We start from the raw sequence: 25,518 nt of genomic DNA, 5'->3' as shown, positions 1-25,518 counted from the left end.
ATATGATTATGTCAGAATTAATCCCAACAGTTTAATACGCACTAATGAATCGATTCTTTGAAGTTTCTGTTCAAGCTTTTTCAACCTAATGTCCCCCCGGACATTCCCACAATCTACCAGGCAGCAAGTTGAGAAAAAGAGTTTAATCTTGAGCTTTCGCCTTAAGTATTCCCAGAAGGAAGCAAACCCTCGGCTTAATACTTTTACTACATTTCAGTACCTGATCACGCAATGTAGAATGCTGAGATGCCATTAGCTTATTAAACATCACTCTGGTGCAACTCAAGTCAATCCCTGGAGTTTTGGGACTCGTTTTAAAATGTTCATCTATTCTAGAAAAGAATACAAGCAGATTTATATCATTTGGGGATGGGGTGTTGGAGCAGAGAATTTAATCATGCAATGCACTGGATGTAAAAATAGCAACCTGCAACCTATAGCAATAGCACTTAGACTTATATACCACTTCATAGTGTTTTTACAGCCCTCTCTAAGCGGTTTACAGAGCCAGTGTATTGCCCCAACAATCTGGGTCCTCATTTTACCGACCTCAGAAGGATGGAAGGCTGAGTCAACCTTGAGCTGGTGAGATTTGAACTGCCAAATTGCTGGCAGCCGGAAGTCAGCAGAAGTAGCCTGCAGTGCTGCACTCTAACCACTGCGCCACCTCGGCTCTTAAGTATATACAACTTAAACTTCTCATACAGATATCATTTACAGGAGCAGAACCTTATCCAAAGTAGTAAAAAGTTTCTGATCAGCAACCTAATATTAAGGCATTTTCATTTTTCTCAGGATTATTCTGTATTCCTAAATACCAATTAGAATCCAGTCGGCTACAACGGTTTTCAAATGTATAAAGTTCAACTCAAACTATTTTGAATTCAGAGTATCTTTTCCATACATTGAATAGTCAATGGATTCAAAGAAGTTTGAATTGAAAATAGTTCACCCTTCCTTAATGAGGAGATATAGCTTTATATTTTTTTCAAATTTAGGGTCCCCCCCCCCTTTCCTTTAGATCTGCTCAATTTTGAAGGCAGAAACACCATCATACCAACTAAAAGCAAAATGCAGCTCTTGGCCCAGAGCAAATTGTGCCAACAAATGGAATAAAAGGATCAATAATTGATCCAGTTAAGAAGTTTGGATAGGTCTCTTTATGGAACAAATTGTAATACCGAACGACACCTTCATATCAAATACTGTATGAGGAGACCAGCAAAAGAAACTGCAATGTTACAAATCATGTAACTGAACTGTATATACCTGATGGGCTGTATTAGAGGTCTCCACAAATTAGTGTCTACAACATTTTGCAGTGAAAGAGAATTTGCAGTACCAAATACCAACCTCATGTGAGCTGGTGAGCTTGCAAGTAAATCACTGAGTCAGCTATTAGGAGCTGCAACTACAGCCGATGTTCTCTTGACAGAAGAGGAGGCTCCATTTAATCATATATTTTTACCAATTCCCTGATAAAGCATGCAGATACAAAGAGCTAAACATAGCTTCGGAGACATAAGTACTATTGCCATAACAACACAAGACAAGAGAAATAAGCAGGAAGTCTGTGTCAACCAGTCTGGCTATATAGACCTCTGGCAACATGGCAATTCAGCCAAAATCTGACTCACTGCCCCATCCCCTATACCCATATATTAGATATACAGTATTTTTCGCACTATAAAATGCAACTTTCTTCCCCCAAAAGTGGGTGAAAATGTGTGTGCATCTTATAGAACAAGTATTGTGGTGGGGAGCAGGAAGAGAGAGCAACACTTGAGCCTTCACTGCCGAGCAGCTGATTGGCTGTTGGATCGGCCTCCCAGAATACCGCAGATCAGCTGGTCTAGATGGCGGGGATTGCCACTGCTGCTTACCACCGCCACTGTTCATCGCCGTTGTATGGCAATCGGCAGCAGCAGCAAACAGCGACAGCACCAATCGGCGGCAAATGGCAGTGATAGGCAGTGGCGATCCCAGCTGCCTACAACAGCTGATCAGCGGTATTCCGGGAGGCTGATCCAACTGCCAATCAGCTGCTCGGCAGCGAAACCTCCGGTGTTTCCTGGCGGCGGTGGCAGCTCAGCTCAGTTGACCGGTGGTGGGCACAACGGAGCAAAGCCCTGATGAGCCACGTGCTGGGGCTGCGATAATGTGCTGAAGCTCACCAGGCTGTTTGCTGTTTGCTGTAAACAGATGAATATCAAATGGATGCTGGAAGGCAGAGGCAGATTTTTTTTCTTGATTTTCTCCTCTAAAGCTAAAATGTGTCTTATGCTCTGGAGCATCTTATAGTGCAAAAAATATGGTTAAGTTATCACAGGAATCTTTTGCTTTTCCCCATAAGATATGAAGAACGGTAACTCCATGAGATGCAACATTTTTTCCCCATTTTTAAAAAACCCTGCCTCCTCCTTCTATCAGGATGCTATAGTCTAACATTGGATATACTGAAGAATATTTCTGAACAACAGACTCAGAGGATATTTTTAATACCGTCCACAGAGACATCTGTCTCTATGGAAAGTTTGTGTCTAAAATATATTATGATGTAGGATCATCTTCTCCCTAATAAAGACTGAGTTGAAAATGGATTTACAAATGAAAGCCTACAAGAATGACATGGAAAAAGATGTTACACTAGGTATAAAAAAGAAACTGGCTTAATAATTAAAGGGAACGTGCCAACAATAAATCAAGAGAGCGACCTGAATAATTTCCCTATATTGGATTTACAAAAGAAACTTGGTAACATTTTGAAGAATCTCAAGAGAAAGGATAATGGAGAAAATGAAAAAAAGACAAGTTCTACAACATGATTTGAATGGATTGAAGATTAAGATTGTTAGAAGTAAAAGGAAGGGATATAAAATAGCTTCATTTGATCAGGGTTAATATTGATGTGTGATCTCTGTAACACTTCATCAGTATCTCCTGACACCAGGACTGAAATGACAATATTTTTTGTTGATTTCTTTACAAATAAAAAATGGAATATGGGAAGAAGAGCAGTATTTTAAGAAAAGCTTATAAGTTACTAAAAAAATTATATTTGTGAAAGTGAGAAGTCATTTCTATGTCTTTTTGCTTTTCTTTTCTCCTTGTATTTCTTTTCTTTTCTGCTCTTTCTATTTTTTCATTTTATTTTTCTACATTTTTTAAGTGTATAGTGATTTTTACTGTTGTAATTACAAGTAGTCCTCGACTTAAGACCACAATGGGGCCCAAAATTTCCATTGCTAAGTGAGACAGCTGTTGAGTGAGTTTTGCCCCATTTTGTGACCTTTCCTGCCACAGTTATTAAGTGAATCCCTGAAGCTGATTAGTAAGCCAGTTGTTAAGTGAATCTGACTTCCCCATTGACTTTGCTTGTCAGAAGGCTGCAAAAATGATCACATGACCCCGGGACATGACAACTGAAACTGTCATAATACGAACCAGTTGCTGGCATGTTAATTTTGATCATGTGACCATGGGGATGCTGTAACGGTCATAAATGTGAAAAACTGTTATAAGTTACTTTTTTCAGTGCCATTGTAACTTTGGATGTTCACTTAATTAATGGTTGTAAGTTGAGGACTACCTGTGCTGAACAGGTAGTCCTCAATTTACAACACCTCATTTAGTGACTGTTCAAAGCAGTGGTGGGTTCCGGATCCTGTTGCAACTGGTAGGTGCAACAGGGCCCGGGATCCCCCACATGCACGCGCGCAGCTTGCGTATGTGTCCTTACCTCCACGACGCTCCAGCTGCTCGGCGGAGCATCATGTAGGCGCCGTACGCTCCATGTGCGTAAGCGCCGAAGAGCTCAAATACAGGTAAGGAGCTCGGGCGGGCAAGTGTGTCCTCCGGAGTACCATACCGAACGGTACTCGGTGCACCCGACAGGCACCGGTACGCCCATACTGAAGCATACTGCCTGCAACCTATCAGTGGTTCAAAGTTAAAATGACACTGAAAAGAGAGATTCATGACCATTTTTCGCAGTTATGACTTCTGCACCATCTGAGCATTCCATCGTCATGTGATCATAATTCAGACACTTGGCAATTGATTCCTATTTGTGATGCTTTCAGTGTCCTGAGTCACCTTTTGTGATCTTCTGACAAGCAAAGTCAGTGGGGAAGCCAGATTCACTTAACAACCAAGGTACTAGCTTATCAACTTGAGTGATTCACTGAACAACTGTGGCAAGAAAGGTCGCAAAATGGGGCAAAACCCACTGAGCAAATGTCTCACTTAACAACAGACATTTTGGTTCATTCATTGTGGCCGTACGTCACGAGGACTACTTATAATCACAACAGTAAAAATCAGTATAAACTAAAAAAATGCAGAGAAATAAAATAAAATACTATAAAAGAGGAAGCTACAGAACCAATATCTCTCTTCCCTGAATCAAATCCATTCAATTATCAGTGATCCGATTTTAGTGATTTATATTGACTGAACATTTCAAAAACTGAACTTAGCCAAATGTTTTTTTCCCCCCATTTTCAGCTACTTACTTCTTTTCAAGGAAGCTTCCATTCCAGCAAGCTGGTGAAGATAAGATCTGTGCAACCTCACTGCTTAGGACAGCGAAAACGCAAGTAAGCAAAAGACAAAGAAAGTGATTAAAACCTACTTTGCTTAGGAATCACATATAATTATTCGTATAACTGCCTTGATTTGCTCATCCATGGTTACTTGACTGAGCTGACATTGGCTGTGTTTACATAACATGCTATAAAACGCTATTCCCAAACTTTAACTGAGTTCATATGACACGATAACCAAAACTAATCAAATCAGATTATGGATTAATGTAGCAACTGAGCCTAATTGTTATTCACCCTTATTCTCTCTAATCTATTCAAGTGCCTTTGCTCTTAACACACCGACTTAAAATATACCACACAGAACTCATGTAGAAATGCCAAATGGGTTCTTTAGTTCAGCAGAGAAGAATTTGATGTGATTGAAAATATGTGGGCTAAAAATCTGATGAATAAACCTTTGGCTCAAAAATAATAATATTTATACCATGCCATTAAAACATGTTAAAGATTCTCTAGAACAGCTTGACACCATTCTTCTAAATTATACCATTATGTATAAGTTAAATATTGGGGTGGTGCGGTGGTCTAGAGGTGGATCCTGGATGCACCCGGCTCACGGGCCACCAGTTTGACATCCCTGATCTATTTGGTAGTGCAGTGGTGAACTGCAGTATTGCAGGCAAACTCTGCCCACAGCCTAGAGTTCAATCCTGATGGGGCTCGAGTCTTCCATCCTTCCAAGGTCAGTAAAATGGGGTCCCAGATTGTTGGGGGCAATATGCAAACATTATAAACCAGCCAGAGAGTGCTGTAAAGCATTGAGGGGGGGGGCATATACTGTAAGTCTGAATGCTGGAGTGGTGCAGTGGCCTAGAGGTGGCGCTCTCACCTCACAATCAAGAGGCTGTGAGTTCGATCCTAGGTAGAATCAAATATTTCTCTCTCTGGGCACACTGGAAATATATCTGCTGAACAAAACTCCTCATTGGGGATAGGAAGGGTATCCGGCCATTAAACTAGCTCCATTCAGTTGCTCGGATTCCACCCTGCAAGGGATTATGGGGGTCGTTAAATGAAGATGATGATGTAAGAGACCCGGTTTGGTATCGTGGTTTAAAGTACCAGGCTGGGCATGGCATTCCATGAGGTCAAAAGAGCTGCTAAACCACAAATCCGTAATTTATGAAACTGATTATCATTTGGGATAATGAGTTGGACTAGATCAGGCCTGTCCAACTGGTGGCCCGTAGGCCCGATGCGTCACACACAGGCCACGCCCACCCCGGCTCTGCAAAGGCAAAAAGTATCACGATCCATCACGTGGCGTGACCGAGTTTGATGCCCGTGGATTGATTCAACAAACCAACCAAGAAGATATCACTAAGAAAGCCAGAAATCACATCTTTTCCCACCATCACAATAATTCTTTACAAATCGAACGGAAGTGAACCTACTTCACTGAATTAGAGTTATTTCTTTCAGAAAGCTTTTGCCTCCACATGTCTATTGTGTTGTCATTAATCAAACAGGTGTGGTCACTGTGATTTATGGTCCGGAAATCATCAGCTGGTAGAGAATTCTGTAAGAAGGTGCAGATTTCAAAAGAGGGTTTGACTGTGAACGGGAGGAGCACCAGAGACGTTGAGAGCAGGGGGGGGGGCTGCTGGCAGTTCGCACAGGTTCGGGGGATCCTCTAACTAGGATTCTGCCCAGTTTGGCGAACCCCCAAATGCCACTTTTGGCTGGCCACGCCCACAGCACCTTGCCCTTCCTGCCCCTCCCGCCCCAGGAATCTTCACGTGGCCCGTTCATCATGCCAGGTAAGTGCAGGGCCCACGCGGAGGCTCGGGGAGGGGGGGGAAACGGGCCTACTGAAGGTCCCGGAAGTCTGGGGACTGTTTCCGGCCTCCAGAGAAGCAGTTTTCGCCTTCCAGGAGGCTTGAGAAAACCCTCCAGAGCCTGAGAAGGACAACCCCCATGGTGCAAGAGACCGACTAGGCCACGCCCACCCAGCAACGGAGCAGCAAACCTGTTGCTGCAATTTTGGAAGCCCACCCCTGGTTGAGAGTAACTTTCAAGGGTGGCGGTAGGGCGGGATTTGGCCTGGATTGCTCTCTTTCACACCTTTCCCCTCCTCCAAGGAAACATGCAGTTTATAATCCTGGACAATCTAGATTACATACCCTTACCCCAAACTTCCTTTTCTGTGGATCCTTCCCATTTCATTTCATGCATCTGTCCATTCCTTACTCCGGGGGTTTCTCAATTTTGGCCACTTGTGGGACTTCAATTCCTCAGTCAGCAGTATTGAAGTCCACAGATCTTAAGAGTTGCCAAGGTTGAGAAAAATAACTGCCTTATTTCTTTCATTACATTTGGGACTAAAGATTCAAGCCTGATAATTCTCTGCTCTTTGTGGATCTTGGTTTTATGGCAAGAAACAAAACTTTTGTCAGTTTTATTTTATTTTTTTGCAGCTGAAAGTTGCAGAAAGAATGTAATTTGGTAAATAGGAAGAGGAGGCTGCAATATACTTTGCTGCCTCTTCTTTGAAGATTGGGAATTATTTAAACCTATTAGAAGTAGACCCATTTAGTTTATTTATTTTGTCCAAAACTAGTAAAGGTAAAGGTTCCCTTCGCACATATGTGCTAGTTGTTCCTGACTCTAGGGGGTAGTGCTCATCTCCATTTCAAAGCCGAAGAGCCAGCGCTGTCCAAAGACGTCTCTGTGGTCATGTGGCCGGCATGACTAAATGCTGAAGGCGCACAGAACGCTGTTATCTTCCCACCAAAGGTGGTTCCTATTTTTCTACTTGCATTTTTACGAGCTTTCGAACTGCTAGGTTGGCAGAAGCTGGGACAAGTAACGGGAGCTCACTCCGTTACGCGGCACTAGGGATTTGAACCGCTGAACTGCCAACCTTTCTGATCGACAAGCTCAACGTCTTAGCCACTGAGGCGTCCAAAACTAGAGCAGCATAAATTCAGGGGAGGGGCGGGGGCTCTTCATACAAAAAACAGGGCAGGGGTCGCACGAGCTTCAGCCCACACTGGAAAGGGCGCATGGCCTCTAAGCACAATTCAAAAGTTCCCTTCCTGTAACTATAAAAGATGGAATGGAAATCCATAAAGCTTTACGTTACCTCTTTTTCTGAGCAAATTACAAATGACTGGTCTCCTCCAGAGAATATATGTTTAACAATATAATACGGGCAGGCATCTGTTGAAGAAGATTGACAAAGATTAGTTAAAACCTTCAGACATCATAAACGTTCCCTTTGTCTTTCTTTTGGAAACCAAAATTCATATAGCTTGAAGAGTTGGGATCTATAAGCTGGGAAGCTATACATCCTGCTCTCTTCTAGTCACAAGAGGCGTGATGGGGCAGAGGCTTATTGACATTGGAGATGGTCTCTGCTCCGGCGGTTCAAGACCCGAGCGCCATGTGACAGGGGGAGCTCCCACCACTCACCTCAGCTTCTGCCCACGCAGCAGCTTGAAAGCATGTTCTATGCGAGTAGATAAATAGGTACCACTTTGGTGGGGAGCAGAGGTGGGTTCCTATGGGTTCGGACCAGTTCGGCCAAATAGGTAGTAACTTGGCGGCCTGGGTCGCTGGAACTGCGAAAATGTTTTGTGTGCCTAACCGGCAGTAATACCAGCAGCAACCCACCCCTGGTGGGGAGACGAGACAGAGCTTTAGGCGGCAGAATCCCGCTGACTCTGAATCTTCCTGGTTGTGAGACCGTTTACGCGGAAGCTCCGGGGGAGAACAGGAGCCTTCAAGGACCCTGCAGGGAAAGCTGCTCATCTTTCTTTCTGGTGCGAAACCAGCTCCCCCTCCTGTGGTGCATCAGAGCTGCTAAACAGGCAGCCAAACCACTACTCTACATTAGCATGGTACAGGCAGTCCTCGAGTTACAACCACGATTGAGCCCAAAATTTATGTTGCTCGGTGAAGCATTTGTTAAGTGAGTTTTGCCTAATTTTATGGCTTTTCTTGCCACAGTTGTTAAGTGAATCACTGCAGTTGCTAAATTAGTAACATGGTTGTTAAGTGAATCTGGCTTGCCTGTTGACGTTGAGTGTCAGAAGATCACAAAAGCTGATCACGTGACGCCAGGACACTGCAACCGTCATAAATATGAACCAGTTGCCAAGCATCTGAATTGTTGATCATGCAACCAGGGGAATGTTTTAAAGGTCCTAAGTGTGAAAAATGGTCCTTTTTAAAGTGTGGTTGTAACTTTGAACGGTCACTAAATGAACTGTTGTAAGTCAAGGACTACCTGTAGTGTTCTGGCTACTGTAACTACGCCATATGCTAAATAAAAAGGTAAAGGTTCCCTTCGCACATCTGTGCTAGTCGTTCCTGACTCTAGAGGGCGGTGCTCATTTCCATTTCAAAGCCGAAGAGCCAGCGCTGTCCGAAGACATCTCTGTGGTCATGTGGCGGGCATGACTAAACGCCGAAGGCGCACGGAACACTGTTACCTTCCCACCAAAGGTGATTCCTATTTTTCTACTTGCATTTTTTACGTGCTTTCGAATTGCTAGGTTGGCAGAAGCTGGGACAAGTAACGGGAGCTCACTCTTGTTATGTGGCGCTAGGGGTTCAAACTGCTAACCTTTCTGATTGACAAGATCAGCGTCTTAGCCACTGAGCCACTGCATCTTCTCCTATTGTACAACTTGCGATAGAGACCCTCCCTGGCATGCTGCAATCTCATTGGATCAAAACTGCTAGGTTGGCAGAAGCTGGGACAACTAAAGGGAGCTCACACCGTTACGCGGCGCTAGGGATTCGACCTGCCAAATTGCCGACCTTTCTGATCGACAAGCTCAGTGTCTTTGCCACTGAGCCACCGCGTCCCTTCTATATGCTAAATATACCAATACAATTCTAGCCACTTACCTGTTCTCCCAGAGATCTGCTCATCATAAGCTGCCCAGTGGCCTTTGACTGGGGAAGGACATTTGAGACTGCAGATGCCTCCAGTTCCCAGCTGGCCTTTAGTTCCACAGCCAAATGCATACATCATTCCTGAAGAAGGCACAAAGGCTAGAGTGTGCTGTCTGAAAATATCAAAATAACCAAAACGTTTGTAAAGCAGCCTTCTCCAACAACCAATTCTATTCAGTGCAAAGCTGAACATGAAAGAGGACAATTTTTTCCTCCTCCCTGACCATTCATCTATTTCACGGGTGTCAAACTCGCCGTGTCACGGTGCCGTCACATGACATTTGGCGATGGTTTTTTCCCCTTCACGGAGCTGGAGTGGGCGCGGCCTGCACGTGACACATCCACCAGTTTGACACCCCTCATCTATTTGATAGTGCAGTGGTGAACTGAAATATTGCAGGCAACTCTGCCCACAACCTAGAGTTCGATCCTGATGGGGCTCGAGTCTTCCATCCTTCCAAGGTCAATAAAATGGGGGCAAGATGCGTACTTTATAAACCAGCCAGAGAGTACTCTAAAGCATTGGGGAGGGATGGTATATAAGTCTGAATGCTGGAGTGGTGCTATGGTCTAGAGGTGGAGGTCTCGCCTCACAATCAGGAGGCTGTGAGTTCAATCCTAGGTAGAGATAGATATTTCTCTCTCTGGGCCCACTGAGAATATATCTGCTGAACAAAACTCTGCATTGGGGATAGGAAGGGCATCTGGCCATTAAAATACTCTGCTAACTCCATGCAGTTGCCCAGACTCCACCCCGCAAGGGATTATGGGGTCGTTAAATGGAGATGATGATGATGCTATAAGTCTGAATGCTATTGCTACTGCTAGTTACTCTTGCAGGATAGAAAAAAGCAGATTCCCTACTCCCATCCTTGCTCCAGTCTGTCCTTCTGCTACTATCATGACCAGCTCAGAGCAAATACAATATTGATGACTTTTCTAGCTAAACAATGAGACCTTGAAACGGGCAAATAAAACACCTCCTGCAATAACATTCTTCAGGAAAAACGGTGGACCAGGCTGGGCAATTCAAAATGCATCATCCCGCTCCCAAATTTTTAAGTGGCATCGCTAAAGAAGAGATCACGAATTTTATTTTCCATTGGCTTAAGCAAGGCTGGCAATCTTTGGCCTTGTGAAAGATTTGCCCAAAAGGCCACTCACCTACCACAAGCGATCTGGGAGACTTCACTGCCCATCAGTTCCAAAACTCTTCTAGGGTTGACTTCATTGTTCAATGAATCATGACCAAGTTGCCCACATGATCCTGCACCAAATGTAAACACTCCTCCACTCTGCCACAAAGACCACAAGAACGTGTTCACTTAAGAGTAAAGCATCCTTTTACCCCAAACAAGTTCCTTCTTCAAAGCCCTTAATCCAAACAGTTCCGATAGAAACCCCAACAATTTTGAATACAAACTTTTGGGGGTAATTTTTAATTGGCTATAGTATGCAAGAGGAAGAAATGGGGGGGGGGGGGAAGAAGACACATTTCTTAAGCACTAAACAAAGAACTAAGCCTACATTTCTTATGTGCAAAAACACCACCTCTCTGATGTACTAAATAATGGAGGAGCACTAAAATATATGCATAAAATTTTATACAAATTGTTTGTATACTTGGTTTGTTTGAGAGCCAAGGTGGCACAGTGGTTAAATGCAGCACTGCAGGCTACTGCTAGATCAGCAGGTCAGCGGTTCAAATCTCACCGGCTCAGGGTTGACTCAGCCTTCCATCCTTCCGAGGTGGGTAAAATGAGGACCCAGATTGTTGGGGGCAATATGCTGACTCTCTGTAAACCGCTTAGAGAGGCCTGGAAGGCCTATGAAGCGGTATATAAGTCTACTGCTATTGCTATTGTATAGTTGTATACTATAAATGAATAAAACAGTGCAAATCAGAGGTGGTATTCAGCAGGTTCTGACCAGTTCTGGAGAGCCGGTAGCAGAAATTTTGAATAGTTCAGAGAATGGGTAAATACCACCTCTGACTGGCCCCATCTATTCTGTGCCTTCCGAGTCCCAGCTGATCAGGAGGAAATGGGGATTTAGCAGTAATCTTCCCCTGCCATGCCCACCAAGCCATGCCCACCAAGCCATGCCACGCCCACCAAACCATGCCCACAGAACCGGTAGTAAAAAATTTGAATCCCACCACTGGTGCAAATGCCTAAATATTCTCCAAACAGGATTAGTTAGTTAATTAGTTTACTTTATTGTCACTGCATCTCTTACAAATAAATTAAATGCCATCTTCAGTGTACATCATACATAAGAAAACTATACAAATAAAACAAAAACACACATCTTCACGTTCTATACAACTGAATTCAAAACCAGCGATACTGCATTAATATTGCACTATATTCAAGACAGATAGTGCCCTGGGATAGAAGCTGTTTTTCAGCCTATTTGTCCTTGTTTTTATTATCCTGTACCGTCTGAAAGATGGTAATAGTTCAAAAAAATGGTATCCAGAATTAAATGGATCTTTAAGAATGTTTTGAACTTTCTTAAGGCATCGGGAGCTATAAAGCTCTTCCAAGGAGGGGAGAGGGCAACCAATGATTCTCTGGACAATGACATTGATCCTCTGGAGTTAACTGAGATCATTACCTGAGATCATCCAATTATTGAACTATGGAAAAAATTGTTTAGACTCCTAGCTGCATCATCAGGAATATTACCAGTTTAAATTGCTAGTGATGAACTTCCCAGTGGTACACATACACATATTATTTGAATAACGTGATTATTATTTATGCTCCTGGGATGGTATGTGCAATTAAGTTTTTCCTTACATTAGAAACACTACTCTCCATTTCAGTCCTATTCTTTGGGACCTACTCCTCTTTTGAAAGATATTTGAAATGCATACTCCTGAGCTTCAAAAATGCTCTTTATGAAGGGCCTTTCATTTCAAAACGTTTTCAACTAAACTGCAATATTCATTGTTAATACTTGCTTCTATTGGATTCTTTTTGGATCAATTTGCTTGTATACGCTAAGGTGCTAGCACACATCAATAGCAATACTACTTTTATTGGGTGGAGAAAGAATGTCCTTCCAGCCCTCAAGTATCAGCCAATTTATGATCAATTATAGTCCTGCCTTAGACACGTAGCCAGCATTTAAAAGATGTTCTCCTACCTTTGTCAAAACAGCAGTATGGTCATTTCCACAGCTGATGTAGACAACTTTTTGAGTCCTTAAAAGTTTCACATGGCAAGGAGAATCCCGATCTGCATTAGAGAATATCAATAATACTGCTTACAAAAATGAAACAGGCTGCCTCAGAAATAATCGAGTAAAATAAACTATCAACTATCTGCTCTAGATACTCTTCTCAAAAATCCCTCTCTATAAAAATGGTTGTGTGTGTGTTCCAGAATAACTCTGGAACGCCTCAAGCAATTTCAACCAAACTTGGTGCACAGATGACTTAACTCTCTGAAGAAAAAAAAACTGTGGGGCTAAGACACCTAACACCCCACGGGGATGGTGGTGGTGTTTTGTTAATATATAGCCCGTTGTGCCTTAAAATGGCTTCTACTGTACTGCCGTAAAATGGCTTCTACTGTACAGTATAGTGGAGTTGCCATGGTAATGAATTTACAGTACTCCACAAGGGGGCTCCCTCTGGTAAGAGAGAAAATCCAACGCTAGAAATTATGTTTGATCTGGGCATCGTTCTTCAAATGTGCAGACCAGTTACTAGAATTCTCAAGGATGGCCATGGTGCTTAGAAAATTTGAGGGGCTAAAGACAATGTGTAGAGTAATCAGATTGGGGAAACCTACTAAGGTTGCCTCCACTAAATTCTAGTTAAAAGGTCTTCTGGAATCTGATGGCTGCAGTATTTAAAAAGGCAATTTTTTTTCTGCGTAAGGAGGACTTTTTGCCAAATCTCTCTGTTGCAGCTACTCATAATTGATAATTGTATGAACAAGAGAAGGAAGCCCACAAACAATGCTCTTAATTCAAAGACTTAAAATCCTCCATAAGGGATCTTCCCCAGGGGAAAAGCAGAACTAATGGCTTCTACCCTGCAAGCATTTTGATTGAGTTTGTGTCAAGATCGAAGTGTGCTTATGTTGTTGCAACCATTATCGCTTCTCAGCTTGCCAAAGGACTAGCAGGGAGGGAAAGGTGAGACGGAATGCAGGCTCCAGTCTTCAAGGAGGAGAGCCCTGAGGCCCAAGGACACATCTGCAGGTGTCAGCCAAAACCAAAGACTCTTTCTCATAACAATACAGTGACACTCAATTAGACAATGTGACCTGCACTAAAAGGGGTGAGGGGGAATTCTATGTGGTAACTATGTGTGTTTGGGCGGGAATTAGATAGAGCTGATATTGCCTTCAATAGTACCAAAATGATGTACTCTATAAAGTTTTGCACTGAGACATTGGCAGGTTTCAAGTGTGCTTGCTTTAGTTGGGTTCGTCAGTCAGGATGTTGACAATTTGCTTTTCATAAAGGATTTTGGGTAAGCAGAGTGGCAATGTTTTAAAGCCATTCCACTAAAGAAAAATACGTGCCCAACTGCACAGTTGTGTTGGGCCTCATCTCAATTCCACCAGGCCGATTACATACACAGAGATGGTTTTCTAAATGTTAATTATCTGACCTAGGCAGAAAGGAGAAGGAAAAAGTTTTCTGAACTAGGCAGAAAGGAGAAGGAAAAAGTTTCATCTCCTTAAAATCTCCCTCTCAAAATAAAATGTGGAAGAAGAAATTTATTTTTATGTAAATATTAAGCGGGGATCGCTGGAATGCCACTCCGAAAATCCATCAGAGAAAGAAAATAAGCAAGGGCAACAACAGAAGGAGGAAGGAAGAGGAGGTAAAAGAGGGAGGGAGTAGGAGAGAGGGTAGGAAGGAGAAGCAGAGAGGTGGAGTGGGAAAGAGGGAGGGGAAGAAGAAAAGAGGAAGGAGTGGAGGAAAGAAGAAGGTAGAGAAAGGAGTTTAGGAAGAAGGAAGGAGTAGGGTTGTTGCAAAACAAGATGGAGATGCGGCGTGGCAAGAAAGTGATCCCAAGTGTGTCTTTTAGATTCTTAAGCATATTGTGATAAATGCTAGAAATCAATAGACAAATTTTAACAGTATCTACAAGAATGTATATTTGTGAATGTACCGTATTTTTCGGAGTATAAGACGCAAAATCTGGGTGCGTCTTATACACTGAATACAGCATTTTGTGCCTCCCGAAACTCCGCTCCTTCACCAAAATGGCCGTGCAGAGCCTGTAGGAGGCCTTAAGAGAGCTCCTGGGGGCTAGGGAGGGCAGAAATGAGCAAAAAAGGGGCCGTTTCCCACCCCCAGCTTCCAGAAGCACTCTAAAGCTTCCTAAAGGCTATCCATGCCCCTTTTTTTGTCAAAAAACAGGCCCGTTTTTGCAAAAAATGATTTGTTTTTTGCTCATTTGAGGGGGGGGGGCATCCTCCAGGAGCACTCTACAAGCCTCCTAAGGGCTATTCATGCACTTTGTTTGAAAAAAAAATGGGCCGTTTTTGGGAGGTTTGCAGAGTGCAAAAACTTTTTTTTAAAAATTTTCCTCTTCAAAACCTTGCTGAGGTGTATGGAGAGTGGAAGAGGTATATTGGGTTTCTAGTTGAGTTTGAGTTTGAGTTTCATTTTATTTATATTTGTGGGGGTATTGTTGACAAGAGGAATTGCTGTGATTATTGTTTAATGTTGTATGGCCCCGGTTATGCACAGTATATATGTGACTGTATGAAAATGAAAAATGGAAAATAAAAACATTTTAACAAAAAAAAAAAAACCTTGCTGCGTCTTATACTTCAGTGCGTCTTATACTCCAAAAATATGATATATGGGGGAAAAAATAAAACTTTTTTTTAAAAAAAAGTATCTCCCTCTTTTCCTTTCCATTTCTGTAGCCGTTCAGAGATACGCTTGGGCTGAGGGAGAGAAGAAGTATGAAGAAATCTCTGAGGAAAAAAAACATGGAAGAATTGAGTCGGAGGCTTCTGCAGCATCTGCAAAAAAGACATCTTTTAAAGGATGTTTGTCACAATTACCTTTCTCGTCACTCAAACCCAGCTGTCCGGAGGTGTTTTTCCCCCAGCCAAACACAGCTCCGGAGAGGGACAAAGCAAAGCTATGTGTTCCACCTGCAGCCACCTGAGAAAGAGGGACCCCATCAAGCGATTTGACACGCTGCGGGGTGTCCTGTGAGGGGAATTCTTTCCCGAGCCCAAGTTGTCCGTGGTTGTTCTGTCCCCATGCGAAAAACTGTCCATCTGGGGGGAGACGGGGGGGGGGGGAGAGAAATAAGATCCAGAGCTCAGAAAACAAACAATCTTTTCACCTCCCAGCATACAGGTAATAGCAATAGCAATAGCAGTAGACTTATATACCGCTTCATAGGCCTTTCAGGCCTCTCTAAGCGGTTTACAGAGAGTCAGCATATTGCCCCCAACAATCTGGGTCCTCATTTTACCCACCTCGGAAGGATGGAAGGCTGAGTCAACCCTGAGCCGGTGAGATTTGAACCGCTGACCTGCTGATCTCGCAGTAGCCTGCAGTGCTGCATTTAACCACTGCGCCACCTTGGCTCTTGGTAGTCCTCGACTTACAACCGTTCATTTAGTGACCATTTAAAGTTACAGTGGCAGTGAAAAAAGTGACACGATTTTTTCACCCTCGCAACCTTTATAGCATTCCCATGATCATGTAATCAAACTGGTTCATACTTATGACCACGTCCTAAGCAGTGGTGAATTCTATTTTTTTTTTTTTTGGTCCATCGGTTCTGTGCGCATGGCTTGGTGAGGGGGGTTGGTCATGTGACTGGGTAGGCGCCGCCAACTTTTTTTCACTTTTAAAAGCATTTTTTTCCTGCCGGTTTGGGCGAAAAAGCAGGAAAAGAATGTTTTAAAAAGCGGAGGGAAAGCTCAGAGTGATCCACGCGATGTTTGGAAGTTCTTTTTTTTTCACTTTTCAAAGCATTTTTTTCCTGCTTATTCGCCAGAACCGGCAGGAAAAAAATGCTTTCAAAAGCAGTGGGGGGAAGGGAAGCTTCCCATGATCGCGCGGCTCAGCTGTGAGCCGTGCGATCATGGGAAGCTTTTTTTTTTTTACTACCGGTTTACATAACCAGGGTTAACCGGGAGGATTTCACCCTTGGTCCTAAGGTCATGTGATCACCTCTTGACAAGTAAAATCAATGGGGACGCCAGAATCACTTAACTGTGTTACTAACTTACCAACTGCAGTGATTCACTTAAAAATGGTGGCAAGGTCATAAAATGGGGCAAAACTCACTTAATGAACTTTTCGCTTAACAACAAAAATGTTGGGCTCAATTGTGGTCGTATGTCGAGGACTACCTGCATTGCAATCATATGGAGAAAAGCTAACATTATTTATTTAAAACCCATCTTATATCGATATATATATATATATATATATAGTTAACTGATAAAGGAGGAGCACCTGTGGCCTAGTGGCTAATACAGCTGCCTAATATGTAATACAGCCCAGGTTCGAATCCCAGTAAGGGTATGGCTAGCTGATGAGAGCTAAATAGCTTGAAATAGATCTATACTAGTCTCCCTTTATTTATTAGCACAAATGCAACATATAGATAGATAGATAGATAGATAGATAGATAGATAGATAGATAGATAGATAGATAGATAGATAGATAGATAGATAGATAGATAGATAGATAGATATAGATATAGATATATAGATATATAGATATATAGATATATAGATATATAGATATATAGATATATAGATATATAGATATATAGATATATAGATATATAGATATATAGATATATAGATATATAGATATATAGATATATAGATATATAGATATATAGATATATAGATATTCAGATATTCGAGATATTTAAAGAGAGCCAGTTTGGTCTGGTGCAGACCTGTCAAACTGGCAATCTGTGGACCAAATAAGGCCTGTGCAGGCTACAGAAAGGCAAAAAACATCCCGATATGTCACAATACATCAGGATACAGCCCACAATGTGTCTAACCTTGGAACTTTAAGAATTGTGGACTTCAGCTCCCAGAATTCCCCAGTCATTAGAGCTCCATTACAGTTGCATGTTAAGAACTACTTATAGTGTGCCGAATAGGCATATGTTTGAGAACTTCTATTGTTGAAACTACTGTAGTGTCTTTCAGATATTACAGAGAATTGTCATTTTTAGAAACATTAACTTCTTCTGTTGACAAGAAACAGAAGCGAGGATCATCCTCTTTTTGAAACTTTTCCCAGAACTGTTGCTATCGTTGAGCAGAAAATTGTTTAACTGGAGGGTTAGTTTAATGTTGCAGCCCTAGTCAGAAAAGTTAAATTATTAAATGTTAAAAATTCTAAATACCAGCTGCTAGAGCGAGACAATGCCAGTTCCCACACGAGACTTGCAGGATCGTCTCTTGGTTCAGCTTCTTTATTAGCCTAAGAAAAGAAAAGAAATTACACGCTTTAACAAAGTTGTGGAGGTGTAATTAATTATCTAGTCTTCATTATTATCATCTCTATTAAAGAGATTGTCACAGTGAGACTGGATTAGACAATATTATCATAGTCCTAAAACATTATTGGTTTGAATGTTAAAGCAAGAAAAATATGAGTACTTTTATTAAGTGGGATGATGTACTGGAAGCCCCAAGTATCTATCACAGTGGAAATGAAATGAATCAAGATGTCCATGAAATCACTTGCATGTAACAGAATAACAGAGTTGGAAGGGACCTTGGAAGTCATCTAGTCCAATCCCTGCGCAGGCAGGAAACCCTATACTGTTTCAGACAAATGGTTATCCAATCTCTTCCTTAAAACTTCCAGTGTTGGAGCATTCACAACTTCCGAAGGCAAGTTGTTCCACTGATTAATTGTTCTAACTGTCAGGAAATTTCTTCTTAGTTCTAGGCTGGTTCTCTCCTTAATTAGTTTCCATCCATTGCTTCTGTCCTGCCTTCAGGTACTATGGAGAATAGCTTGACTCCCTCTTCTTTGTGGCAGCCCCTGAGATATTGGAACACTGCTATCATGTCTCCCCTAGTCCTTCTTTTCATAAGACTAGACATATCCAGTTCCTGCAACCGTTCTTCATATGTTTTAGCCTCCAGTCCCCTAATCATCTTTGTTGCTCTTCTCTGCACTCTTTCTAGAGTCTCAACATCTTTTTTACATCGTGGCGACCAAAACTAGATGCAGTATTCCAAGTGTGGCTTTACCAAGAATATTGACACGTGATCTTGATTCTATCCCTCTGTTAGTATATCTACAACCTTCCACTGTTTTCCAATTTTTTTATGGAAAAACAAATTTCCCTGAAATCACTTGCATGTATCTGCAATCTTCCACAAGAATGGGAAAAGTCCCACAAGCATAATCTCTCATATTTACCTTGGAATTGTTACAGCATCTTCCGTCGTTGTAAGCCCCAACTGGCCATCACTTCCTGCGCCCCAGGAAAAAAGCTGGCCTTGGTCACTAAGAGCCACATTATGAGACTCACCGCAGGCCACATGGACAATATGCTGGTCAGCTAGAGCATCAATTTGTTCTGAGGAAAAACAAGAGAAAGGTTGAACCTCTCCAAGAATCTTTTACCTCACGCAACCCTTCGAAGCAGAAAGAATGGAAGGGGAAGAAGAGAGTTCAAAATCCAAGACTTGTTAAAGCAATCATAGCTGAGTTGACCATGAGCCTAAACTCCTAAATACATAGAGAATAGTATCTTGTAGGACACCTGAAGTTGTACAAAACTACTGCAAACTTTTGAGTTTTCAGAACTCTCCATCAAGCAAGTGGACTAGAACGGCGGTCTCCAACCTTGGCAATTTTAAGACTTGTGGACTTCAACTCCCAGAGTTCAAAATTTTGGCAAAGTTTTTGCACGCACCAAACCGGCATTAATGCCGACAGCAACCCACCTCTGCTGCAGGCCTTGAGTTTGACATCCCTGGTCTAATCCATGCCAGGCATGCAGTGAAGGCCAGGAGAAGCAACTGGTTCTGTAACAAGAACTGTAGTGTTGCCAGTTTTCCATAATGCTAAACTGCCAACTAGCCTCCATGAGAATCTTTTTCTCTAGACAGCAAGGAGAAGGTCTTGTTTCTCCGTGAGACTGGGATAACACGGGCAGTGATGCTTTACCAGTATTCAGTGCGCTGTTCCTGACAGATCTCTCAAGCGTCAAGCTAAAAACAATTTAACAGGAGACAAGGACCTTCAATTAGCATGCAAAGCCGACTAAGGCACGCACTTTCACTTTTCAATTCCCCAAAGCTTTCTAGGAAGGTGCAACAAAGCAGTGAAAAACATCTCAGGGATGATCTCCAGTTAACACTCCAACATTACGATCAAGAACTTGTTAGACTGAAAATAGCAATTCAGGAGAACAGCCTCTCCGAGTTTCCTTTAAGAGGCTGTACAGAATGTCAAAGCAGATGGATCAGCAACCTTCCAGATGGAATGCAATTTTGGGCGGTGCAGCTTGTTCCTTTTAATGCCACTTGAGTTCCAGAGGAAGTAGAAAAGAGATGCAGAAGTCCCTTAATTGGGCCATGCCAGACTGTGTGAGTTGATGGCTTCGGGGTGCTGACCCAATGCCTAGGAGCGGTGAGGGCATAAACAGGGATAAACTGATTGCAACTCAAAACTGAGCATCTCTGTGTTTTTGAGCCCCTTGTTTGTGGAGATTGTTAGGAATATAATCTAACAGTTGGGTTGGCAATATATAAATCATATAGCAATGCTGTACCTGTTTCTTTAAATCATATTGTAAAATGTGATTGGTTGCTGTTTCCTCAATCGGCCATAAGAGGGAGCCAGAATGACTGTTAGCTCTCTGTTTGTTAGATGCTGGGCTGATCTGATCTGAGTGTTTTGGAAGCTGGCTGTTAGAAAGGGCCGTGAGCTATTGTAAGTTTTGCAACTGCTAGCAAACTATGAGTACCGGACTGTTTGTATGTTTATTGATTATGCTATTTGGATTATCCCTTAACTGAAAGACATTGATGACTGATTGTCTTATCCATGTATGACTTGGACTGTTTGATGGACTTTGATACCTCTATTTCCACGAAAGTAGAAGCCTACTTAAACTGCAGTGTCACTGTATGCTGGTTTGTGTGTTCTCCAACAACACTCTCATAACGCTTCTCTGAACGTACTCGCTCTCCCAACGCTTACGTAACAGAGATGATACATCTATAACAGGGCTGTCAAACTCAATTTCATTGAGGACTGCATCAGGATTGTGTTTGACCTCAGAGGGCTGGGAGGCGTAGCCGGGGGGGGGCGTAACACAGGGGCGTGGCCATGGTAGGCGTGACACAGAACTCGTGTCAGGGGCACCTGTGGTGGCCAAGTGCTAAAGTAGGACTTCCCTGAGACCCTCCCTCACATTATATTCTTCCTTCCTTCCCTTCCTTCCTTTTCTTCTTTTTCCTCCCCTCTTCATTCTAATTCCTTCTTCCTTCCTCTCTTCATTCTAATTTCTTCTCCCTTCCCCTCTTCATTCTAATTTCTTCTCCCTTCCCCTCTTCATTCTAATTCCTTCTTCCTTCCCCTCTTCACTAATTTCTTCTCCCTTCCCCTCTTCATTCTAATTCCTTCTTCCTTCCCCTCTTCACTAATTTCTTCTTCCTTCCCATCTTCATTCTAATTTCTTCTCCCTTCCCCTCTTCATCTAATTTCTTCTTCCTTCCCCTCTTCATTCTAATTTCTTCTTCCTTCCCCTCTTGCCTTCTTTTTCTTTCTCCTTTCCCTTTCTCCTTCCCTATCCCTTCTTGGGTGCTCAAATGCAAAAGGGGAAAATTTCTCCTTTTGTTTTTAGTTTGTTTTGATAGCACTCTGCCACCAAAAATGGGGGGGTTGGCGGTACGTGCAGCCCCCCTTTGGACCATTTTCAGCCTAGACAGCCCCCTGCAGCCCTCTCCCAGCGAATGCCGACTCTGTAAACCGCTTAGAGAGTGCTGTAGAGCACTATGCGGTGGTATGTATGTCTAAGTGTTATTACTATTGCTAACACTATGATGCTACTCCTGGATAAGCTGTGCTTTCGTTTAGTAGATATCTAACTACAATTCAAGATGCTAATTATCATCCTTAATGTTGTGCACTGGGTCAGTTACTTATGGGACCATTTGCCTCCAGTTGTCTCCCACTAGATCATATTGGGTGGGCCTGCTCCAAAGCCCCTGGGTGAAAGAGTGTCATCATGCAGACTTCAGAAAAACATACCTTGTCACCCTATGGAAGAGCCTCCTCTCCAAGATCCAGATACCCCAACCTTGCTGGACACCTGAAATGTCATGAAACTCGAGGCTTGATAGCCAGGTAGCTAGTACTGCCCAATATGTGTGAGTTTGGAGTTGTAAATTGTTTGTGAGATACCTTGGCTCTTGTATTTATTGGTTTTGTTTTTAATTATACTGTTCACTTTGCTATATATTGGCTTTGCACAGTATTGTCAATCATTCAGAGTTTTTTTTGTTTCAGATGGACAATCATATACTGTATACATTTTGAAAATAAAAAGGAAAATTCCAGATCCAAAAGTATTTTGGTCCTTTCAAAGGGCCACCCTTTTAAAATTGTTGATTTGGAAACACACATGAATTTAGTGGAATAAACAATTATGAATTATGGAAGTTTGATCAAACTACCCTCAAGTTAGTACACGTGTTTTGTATTTCTTAACCAAGCTAGAAACCAGACTGTATTCATATTGGAAAAGTACAACACGTTACAGGCATGTTTCCAAAATCTACTCTGCAGATGGCAAAATATAATTATTTTCCAAAAAACTCAGTTTGGGTGGGAATAATCTCTAGGGGATATCAGTACTAAACTGGACTGTTGGGTTTTGCAAGCAAATAGGTTGAGAAGGAAAATCCATGTGAAAATGATTGTAAAAGGGGAAATTTATTTTTAAAACTTGCCTGTTACCATTGGTGCCACTTCAAAAGATAGACCAAAATTTGCCCAATATGCATATCTGCAAACTTTTTCACTTCTCTACCTTTGGTAATTCATATAGAAACACTTAGGGCTTCCTTTTGTACTTCTTCAATCATCAATGTTTGGAATGCTAGCTGGCAATTTCTTTATTTCCATGGTTTGGGGTATCTTAAAGTAGCTTAAGGCTTAACAGGAAAAATACCCAATTACATTGATAAAACAAATATTTAAAATACCATATTTTGAAATCAGCCCAGTAAAAAAATGTAAGACAAAAATGATGAAACATACTGAAAGTACCTAAAACTAAGAGATCTCCAAAATGCCTTCCAATTCTGTTATTCTGTTATACTCTTTCTTCCTCTCCTTTTCCCCACAAAAACCACCACCTTGTGAGGTGAGTGATGCTGAGAGAGATTGGTTGTTAGTTGCGAAGTCGTGTCTGACTCATCGTGACTCCATGGGCAACATTCCTCCAGGCCTTCCTGTCCTCTACCATCCTCTGGAGTCCATTTAAGCTCACACCTACTGCTTCGGTGACTCCATCCATCCACCTAATTCTCTATTATCCCGTTCTTCTTCTGCCCTCCATCTTTCCCAGCATGAGGCTCTTCTCCAGTGAGTCCTTCCTTCTCATTAGGTAGCCAAAGTATTTGAGTTTCATCTTCAGGATCTGGCCTTCTAAAGGGCAATCAGAGTTGATCTCCTCTACAACTGACTTGTTTGTTCACCTTGCAGTCCAAGGGACTCGCAGGAATCTTCTCCAGCACCATAGTTCAAAGGCCTCAATTCTTAGACTAGCTCAAAGTCACCAGCCAGCTTTCATGCCTAAGGCGGAAATATGACGCCCTCATGTCCCACTCACATCCCTGAGACTTTAACAAGGTTTTATAAAAGCAAAGCACAGTCTGTGGCCATAAAGAGACTTTGCCATCCCTGCCTTTTGGAATATGAAATGGAGTCCATAACATCTGTATCACCTGAGGCTTTCTATCCCCAGGAGAGAGAAAGCTGCTTTAGTGATTTTGGGAAAGCCACTGTTTGCAAAGCTGCCAAAATCTGAATGAGTAAGAGACTACTAGCATTCTTTCAGCTCTCTGTCAACATCATGGACAAATTGAAACAGGGTGCTCTTTTAGCTGGAAGTGTAAGGAGAAGGAGATAATTTGAACAAGACACACTCTGGACATGTCACTTCATGATTCCTGACAAATGTTATTTTGAGGTCAGACAGAAAAAGCAACAAGCCAGATCTTCTAGACGAGAAGAAAATCATCAGTGTGAACTATAGAGACTCTTAGTTCACCATTAAAAAGTCCCAGCATCTTAAGTTTTCTTATGCATGTCACACCCTTAAATAATTTAAATAATCTACTATCAAACACAGTATTAATAATATCGCTCCCCAAATTTCCACCGTTTGGAGCACGTGTTACAGCAAATCCTGTTGTGAAAGTGTCCTCTAACTTGCTTTCAAAAGTTCAGCCGAAAAAAAACCCAAAAAACATTTGAAACCCCTGATTAACAGATCAGGGAAAGATCTGGCTTGTTGCTTTTTCTGTCTGACCTCAAAATAACATTTCTCTCTCTCTCCTCTATCTCTCTCTCTCTTCTTCCCACCCCCTTTCTCTCTCTTCTCCCCTCTTTCTCTTTCCCTCTTTCTCTTCCCCCTTTTCTCTCTCTTTCCCTCCCTCCCCTTCTCTTTCCCTTCCACCTCTCTGCCTCTCTTTCTCCCTATCTCTTTCCTCTCTCTTCCCCTCCCTCCTTCCCTCTTTTTTCTCTCCTCTTTCCCTCCCTCTTTCCCTCCCTCCCTTCTCTCTGCCTCTCTCCTTCTGTCTCTCTCTGTGTCTTTCTCTCTTCCCCCCTCTCTCTTCCCCCTCTTTCTCTCTCTCTTTCCCTCCCATCTTCTCTGCCTCTCTGTTTCTCTTTCCTTTTCTCTCTCTCTCCCCCCTTTCCCTCCCCCCCCACTTTTGCCCTCTCTTTCCCTCCCCCTCTCTCTGCCATACAGAAAAACCAGAAATATAAGAATGATAATTCAAAACTATTCATCTTCTTCTTGTGCCATTATCTGGCATTGGCGATTATGTTGGTGGTCCTATTTTTATCAACAGCCACACAAAAAAAGTGCTGTTGAGTTTTGTCCAAACCAGTCCCGATGGTTCTTTTTCTGCCTGGATCTTGTTTGCCTTCAATTTCCCCCTCAAAACTATTAGGAGCAATAAATGCCAACAGAGACAAACCATGAAGAGAGCCGAGGTGGCGCAGTGGTTAAATGCAGCACTGCAGGAAACTTCAGCTGACTGCAGTTCTGCAGTTCGGCTGTTCAAATCTCACTGGCTCAGGGTTGACTCAGCCTTCCATCCTTCCGAGGTGGGTAAAATGAGGACCTGGATTGTTGGGGGCAATATGCTGACTCTCTGTAAACCGCTTAGAGAGGGCTGAAAGCCCTATGAAGCGGTATATAAGTCTAACTGCTATTGCTATGAAAAAAATGAAAGGATTTGGGATCAAGCACTCAAAATCAACCCACCTGGCTTGCCTCCTTCTCTCTCATGACCGAGTTGGCCTTTGGTGTTCACCCCACAGGTGTAGACTTCCCCATCTTCCAGCAAGAACACAGAGTGGTGTTTCCCACAAGCCACTTCCTTGACACTCCTCTCGTGAACAAATTCAGTGGTTTGAGGTTCAGGGATGACCGCCTGCAGAGTCGTATCTGAGCCAGGAAATCCAAAAGACCAATATCCCCAACATAACATCTTCTCTGCTTTCAGCAAGGCATGGATCTTGAAATTTTCCTGCAGGTGAAAGGAGAAGAAATATCTCTCAAAAAAAAAAAAGAAATAGGGGTCATCTGAAGTTCAAACAAAGCGAAGTGGTGTGGTGGCCTAAGATGTGGAGCTCTTGCGTCACAATCAGGAGGCTTTGAGTTATTAGGAAGCTGTGAGTTCGATCCTAGTCAGAGGCAGATATTTCTCTCTCTGGGCACACTGAGAATATATCTGCTGAACAAAACTCTGCATTGGCAACAGG

The 25,518-nt window shown here is 42.5% G+C and overlaps 1 protein-coding gene across 2 annotated transcripts in view; it reads right to left on the bottom strand.

The window, feature by feature from the left end:
• LOC106541283 (putative E3 ubiquitin-protein ligase HERC3) overlaps positions 1–25,518 on the bottom strand; it is a 62,311-nt gene that overhangs the window by 23,430 nt on the left and 13,363 nt on the right. Inside the window, exons 3-13 of one of the 2 annotated variants that reach the window (XM_087724096.1) lie at positions 25,019–25,283; positions 18,925–19,084; positions 17,894–17,970; positions 15,560–15,781; positions 12,666–12,757; positions 10,677–10,807; positions 9,465–9,625; positions 7,693–7,769; positions 6,002–6,126; positions 4,515–4,574; positions 221–332 (exon numbers count right to left, since the gene is read on the bottom strand). In XM_087724096.1, coding sequence (XP_087580222.1) covers positions 221–332; positions 4,515–4,574; positions 6,002–6,126; positions 7,693–7,769; positions 9,465–9,625; positions 10,677–10,807; positions 12,666–12,757; positions 15,560–15,781; positions 17,894–17,970; positions 18,925–19,084; positions 25,019–25,283 — 1,482 coding nt within the window. Of the gene's footprint in view, positions 1–220; positions 333–4,514; positions 4,578–6,001; positions 6,127–7,692; positions 7,770–9,464; positions 9,626–10,676; positions 10,808–12,665; positions 12,758–15,559; positions 15,782–17,893; positions 17,971–18,924; positions 19,085–25,018; positions 25,284–25,518 lie in introns of both variants that reach the window. The other variant, XM_087724097.1, reaches the window with a different exon arrangement.

The sequence above is a fragment of the Thamnophis sirtalis genome, unplaced genomic scaffold (assembly GCF_051295495.1).
Source record: "Thamnophis sirtalis isolate CommonGarterSnake01/CBP01778 unplaced genomic scaffold, rThaSir2_p1.2 scaffold_10, whole genome shotgun sequence".
NCBI lineage: Eukaryota > Metazoa > Chordata > Lepidosauria > Squamata > Natricidae > Thamnophis > Thamnophis sirtalis.
This window is presented reverse-complemented; position numbering and strand designations above follow the sequence as displayed.